Consider the following 6,813-nt stretch of genomic DNA (forward strand, 5'->3'; position numbering starts at 1 on the left):
TTAAATGTTTTCCTACGGCCATAATAAATAATGTCCTTATAACAATCCCGCTAATATCGGATCGGTATCGAACAAACAAAAATCTGTAAACTACATATATCCAGTGGGTTTATTCCTTATCTATATCTAGCTAATAGTTTATTCTTCCCAGGCTTCGATAACGATTAATACCGACATACAATCTGCATAATGTTTTCAAAATAATCTAATACATTTGAATATAATATCTGTGAGTTAGCTAATATATTGATTGCATATTACGGGGCCTGATATGGGATCTTTACCGACGATAATTCCCACATAATAATCTCATACAAGGCCCAGTATTATTTGATCCTGCACCCTGTGTAAGCACTCAATCAGCAGAATTATCAGCCTTTGTGCGTATCCTCGGTGTGTTGCTACGTGTATCGGTGCTTATCCTTCCCAGAAATTATCTGCCGTCTCTTGCGCGCTTGTGATCGTCGATGGTGGTGAGAGCGCATCGAATTTTCCTCGGTTATACGATGCATGTCCTAGAGTAGGAGATGTGACTGGCGAGATATACGGCCGTTTGCAGCTCTAACATCGTATGCTGGTGAGTTCTTCCTTCGATTATTAACCTAATGAGGCGACTAGGCTTACTTCTCTTCCTGCCTTTTGGCAGCCGCCGACGTGACTTATATCCCAAAGACAAGACAGAACTGGTCACAGCAACGCGTTGAGACATGTAGCTCTCCTCCAAGGCCTGCGGACTGTAGACCACGCATGAGAATCTGTCGATGAGACGAGACGAAGGAATAGGACGAGAATGTATGCGAGGTCCGGCCGGGGGTAAGCACATTCGTCGTTCGGACTCATCCTTCAGCTAAATGAAAGGAGGTAGTCCCCAAGTGGTTGTAACGTGTGTCTAGTCGCTACGATCTGCGATGTAGCAACACAGGGTACTGTTCAAGCAACTGAATGTTCTATGTGGCGTATGCATGCTCTTCCGCAGCCTCATTTTGCCAAGAAGTAGGCTGCCGAGTCAGCTAGATTTGAGCATGAATCGGAAGCCTGCTATTTGTAACGGCTCTATAGACCGAGTGCATCGCATGGTGAGACGTGGCTTTCATATTCTCCCATAGCAGGTAGCCCGTATCTAGTAATGCGTGTAGCAGAAGAATACTGCGTCAAGGGGCCACTTGATGAACACGCATCCCGCCGATGTACGGATAATGATTCGAACGTACTACTAACCTCCGTATCAGACTCTATACACGTCTCAATAACCTTCGTTATCAAGCGTAGTTCGCAACACATAGTCGTAGCGGAGGCTGCAGCCGGGCTGTCCCAAGTTGCCCAAGCCTCTCGTCGATGAGGGATTCAAGCCTTGTTAACAATTTTAAAGGACCGGCGCTCGTAACACAGCCAAGGATGACTGGGTGTCGCTTCGCTTATTTCTGGTAATCTTCTCGTCTACGTCGTTTTACGGGGTCATTCAAGTAAGCGAGACTTTGTCTATAGATGTATCTAACTTTCCAGCTCAAAGGCAAGTAATGGACGACACGATACTCACTTGCGGAAGGAGATAAAATCGCCATACGTACGGATTGATAAGGAATTCGGTCAAATCGCCTCTCTAGCTCAATCGGATAGAGCGTCAGACTTTTACAGGAATTCGGTCAAGGGCCTTCGGTCCGTGCACTTGCTCTCGAGCCTCTAGATGAGCTTTTTATTACGACGACTCCCCTTAACGGCTTGCCCGGAGCACAGTTATATCTGCTAAATATATAGCCCCAACAACTACAGGCGTCGCTGTCCGTATCTCAGTGATGCCGCTTCCCTCTCTAGATCTCTTTTTTCTACCCATTTCCTTGCCTCTAGACATATTATTACATTTCTTCCGTCTACTACCGTTGACTTTGCGAGGGAAGGGAGCCATCATGTTTGCCTCGGGGTCATTGTAGACGAGGACTGAGGTCTTGTTGTTTGTAAGTAGGGTGTATGTTACACTCGTGGTACATCGTGCCGATCATACCCATCCACATTCCTTCGTGACAACTCCAGATCCCACAGGCAGAAGCAGATAGAGGTCAGAATACAGAGTATACATTGAATCGTTTAAAGAAGTCGGTGTTTCCGAGCCTGCAGCCATAGTCAAAGGGTATACAAATGTATGATACAGTAGTACACATGTTGTCTACACCAGGAAACTGGTGTCCCATATATGAACACCACCATCATTACAGCCCGAAATGATCTTCTTCCCATCACCAGAAAATGCCACAGAAAGCACTTCGCTGGGGACTTCATATACGGCCAATATTTCCCCGGATCCTGAGTCCCACACACGAATAGATTTGTCCATGGATCCAGAGACCACGATGTCTTGGTTCGGCGAGAAGCTTGCGCAAACGACTAAGTCAGTGTGCCCCTCCAACCTCTTCACAAGCTCTCCTGACATTGTATCCCAGATACACACCGTCTTGTCGCACGATGCCGAAATGAGCTTCTCCGCGCAAGATGAAAATGCCACCATCTCTACGTGATTTCTATGGCCTTCCAGAAGCTTCAACATCTGACCGTTTTTTGTGTCCCATAGACGAATGCCGTGGTCCTCAGAGCTGGAAGCGAGTTTGGATCCATCCGAAGAGAAGGCGACTGAATTGATCATGTCATGACCTTCCATGCCTCCGAGTAGATCCTCGCCGCTCTCTGTATCCCACACTCGAATCACCCCATGAATCGATCCAGACCCGATCATGTTTTTGTCGGAGGATAGTGCTACTGCGGTGATACTGTGGGTTTCTGCTTTATCCTTTATTACGCGGAGAAGGCGACCGGTGTCCATATTCCAGAGACACACGGACCAGTCGTTGTGCCCAGTTACGCACTGTGACCCGTCTGCCGAAGCTCCTACAGACTTCACAGAGCTATGATCCAAGGGCATAGAGACTTTCCTTGTCCACGTCTTGTAGTCCCAGATTTCTACCGCGTCGGAGGATCCTACGAAGACCAAGTCTTCTTCATTGCTTGAAAAAGCAACATAGTCGACTGCACATCCATGACCCGTCGTAAGACTCCCAAGAGGTTCTAGTAGGCGAGAATAATGAGTACCAATTACCATATATATGCATGGGAGAATACCAACCATGGCCATATCGCCGAACGACCTGCCTGTACAATCGTCTAGAGTCACCTGCCGGCAGCTCCGCAGCGATAGTGCAGAACACGGAGGCTTTTAGTCGGACCTTTGGATGGGGAGGGACAACCACCAGGGCTGATAAGAGAACAGTGATAACCTCGGCGCGCATGTTGTCCTCTCGTTCCACCTCTCTTTCGAGAGTCAACAGCAAGAAGGTGGAAACATCTGTTGAAACCTCAGCAAGAGGCTTCAAACTTTGCCCTATCAAACAGTAGTCATCAGGATACCGACGACATTATGAAATGACTGTGTTACTAACTTTCATTTAATGGCCCATGTGTATGTGTATGCGAGTGGGTGTGTGAGTGGAACGCATGGCCACAAATGACCTGGTTTTGACTGAGGAAAACATGAAGCTTGAGAACTTCGATAGCCGCCTCGAAGGTTGCGTCATCTGAGTCGACTGCATCTTTGAGTCGTTGGACCGCAAAGTTCGCTGATGCGAAGGGGTCGTCTTCGAGTCTTTCCTGAATGAGGTCGCGGATGTTATCCCAGGAGTCATTTCCCATGTCGGAGAAGCGTGCCAGCGGTTTATATCCATCTGATGCTAGTGCCTCTGGGGTTGTAGAAGACTTAGTAGCAAGTAAAGTGTCGGTATCTACACCCATAGCCTCAAATACGGACTTATGGATCCGTTGACCAGCTTGTATCTGGCGAGGCGCACCATTGTGGAGTCTATATGTAGATTAGTGGGAGTACAGCACATTCTGGGGGAATCTTACCCACCTTCGAGATATACCACGTCGATATGAAGGGCGACGAATGGGGAGGTATTCAAAAACATGCCAAACACCCGTCAGCGAAGCGGTAGGCGTCAGTGACGCCCAGCCCTTCGTGTGCTGGTGCATGCGAAGGCCGTTATTCATTGCTTCGTACGTCATCCACCTTAGAGCCGGCCCAAAACTGTCAAGGCCTTTATTGAGAACACTCCATCCACCGCTTACCACGATATATCAGTATATGAAGTTCGTTGAAACCATGAGTGTCACGCACATATCAGAATGGGAACCCACGAACCAGACCTCTTTTACATCACCACCGGTGGATTCCTTGGTGGACCCATTGGCATGTTCCGGCCAGAATCTGACGCGTCGCTCATCCAGAGCGAGAGCCTGGCGAAAGTGGCAAACATGTGCCATTCCAGTGGTCGTCTCGGGTAAGCACGGCGCTCTAACTATCCCGACCGACGACACTGTGTCCCTGTTCGCTATCAGTAATTGTAAGAACCCAAATGTTTATAAATTCACCATGCGCCCACGAAGTGTACTTTGACGTGTGGCTGAGAGAACGCCTTCTTGAATATGTCGCACTGTTGTCTCGCCTCAGAGAGCTCGGGTGATCCGGCATCTGATGTTTGAGTTGATTTTTCCATTGTCTTCATATATAGTTTGAAGACACTTTTAACCGTGTTTGAGAGAGGCTGTTCGCGCACGTACGTGTACTTACGATGGTAGTTGGGTGTTACTCCCCTTATACAGCAGACCAACCTGGTCACCGAACTTAGTGATTAGCTATTGGGAGGTAAAGAAGTGCACGCAATACTCACCCGTTCGATCATTCCCGCAATCACTCGGATCTGGTATGCTCCTCTGGAGAACCCTTGAGAATTATGTGACCATTCGGCACTAAACATAGATAACAAATGTCCTACCAAAAAGAAATATCCTGTCTCCTGGTCGATAATTATTGCAAAGCCACTTATAAGCCTTCAACACGTTTCTCTGGAATGATCTAAGATGTATTAAAGCTAGCCAATTGAGTGGGCACATGGGGAAAGTCAACATACGCTGCGACTGCAGAATCCCACCAGCGGTCTATTCTCGACTCGCCATAAGTGCCGATACCACTAATATAGTAGGCCAGCTGTTTGTCGTCCTTGATAATACGGCTATGCAGTTCCACAACATTGCTATTCTATGGCGAAACAGTGAGTATAAATCTAACTCCGTGAAAGGTAGCTCGCCTTTGCGCCAAATTTGCCCAAAGTTCCGTCGGCACTCACACAGATGTTCCTGCCATTGGAGGGACAGCATGCTTCTTTGCCTTTGGTCGTGTGTGGACCACAAATGCTAGTCTTCTCTGGCAGGTCCTCGTGCTGCGGATGGTCGTGTTGGTGTGTATGTTGCGGGTGCAGGTGCGGGTGGGAGTGCAGATGCGGATGCGGATGTGGGTGTTGATGGAGTACCACTGGATCAGAGACACTACCATCAACAAACTCCATCGAGGGAGCTTCTGATTTGGACCTGGCCTGGTGCGGGACGCTATCCATTCTGGGGTGACTGTGAGGGTATGATTTTCGAACCTCGCTGGAACCTTTAATGTCCTAGATATATGATCCTGCGCCGTATCCTCGTTTTGCTGTTTGGACGGGACAACGCGGAAACCAGCCACACTTCGGTCGTGTTCCATCTCGTGAGTTGATCAAACCAGGCGTCGCCTGCGTGTGTATATATTCATGACATATATACCAGACTTAGCCAACGGCTATGTATGGATTGCGGTCGGATGATGGTATGTGAGTAGGCAGAGTGCTGGAGCAAACGTGTGATATTACCAGTCCACCAGGCTTCCTGCGCTCATACACAAGGAATCCGCGTTGACACGAGCTGCCTACTTCAGATTAATGATGGAAAGGGAGGGGTAGAGGCACCACGAGCGGTAGCCATCTGCCTGACGGCCTGCACGTGTCGATATGGTTCGTTGTGGCCTTTGGTAGGGAAATATGAGTTTTGGACGCCAGAAGTTGGAACCGAATAGTCTGCGGACAACCGTATCCTAAGGTCTTGACGTAGGTAACAACGGCGATGTAGGTTCGTATAGCACTCGAATACAAATAAGACCCTTCTTCGTAGAACAGGAAGTTAAGCAATACAGAAGGCAAGAAAAAGTCCGTCTGTCCAATACTCGCGCAAACGAGGAACATTATAGCCATGATTACTAGGCGGGGAATCATGAAGATACTAAAGATCCATAGTCCATTCAAGCCGAGGGGGTGGGGTGGGATTCGCAGTGTAGACAAGATGCCATTGCAGCGCTGGCCAGCAGCCGAGGATCGTTGTGCCCGTCGTGAGTGCGGACCGAATGCTGCGATATGAGACGAAGCGGGAAGAGAAGGGTGCAAGTGCTCTCAAGAGCGGAGAGTACTTCGCAATAAGACAGCGAGATTCAAAGACAATGAAGGAATGGAGCTTCCGGCACTTCTACAGCAGGAGTCTCCACTTGGCCCAATGGGCCACCCGTTTTCAAACACACGATTATCCTTGGACTTGGAGCACCAGTTGAAGGTGATGGGGAGGGCGTACGTCCTCCCTAGTTCGCTTATAATGGGAAACGCAAGTGGAAGGCGGATCGTCGAGGGAAGAACGCGCGCGCGAGGTGGGCCGCCGGGTGGGCAGCCGCTGCTTCCGTTCCCCTTTCCAACGATGGATGCATTCAGACATCCAGAGACACGTGAACAAGGAGTTACGGAGTGCACTCTTGCATCCTACGCAATTGTGTCGTTCACGGCGGTACACCTCCACACAAAGCCGCGGGCCATATCCAGACGCGTAGAAGCGAAGTGCTTATTCCCGGGCGCTGGGTACGGGGAGTCCGGGACCCGATGAGCAACGATGTTACATGTCACGTTCGTAGCTGCAGTATATGCG

The 6,813-nt window shown here is 49.0% G+C and overlaps 1 protein-coding gene across 1 annotated transcript; it reads right to left on the reverse strand.

Annotated features, from left to right (window-relative positions):
• Positions 1–2,161: 2,161 nt before the first annotated feature.
• Positions 2,162–4,653, reverse strand: PC9H_005802 (uncharacterized protein; the record flags this gene model as incomplete). Its single annotated transcript, XM_036775361.1, has 7 exons — positions 2,162–3,054; positions 3,113–3,367; positions 3,426–3,841; positions 3,893–4,105; positions 4,160–4,366; positions 4,414–4,563; positions 4,613–4,653. Coding segments are annotated over 7 exons (2,175 nt in total), but the record flags the coding sequence as incomplete, so codon positions are not given.
• Between the last annotated feature and the right edge of the window lie 2,160 nt (positions 4,654–6,813).

Source organism: Pleurotus ostreatus (genome assembly GCF_014466165.1).
Source record: "Pleurotus ostreatus strain PC9 chromosome Unknown scaffold_3, whole genome shotgun sequence".
Taxonomy (NCBI): Eukaryota; Fungi; Basidiomycota; class Agaricomycetes; order Agaricales; family Pleurotaceae; genus Pleurotus; species Pleurotus ostreatus.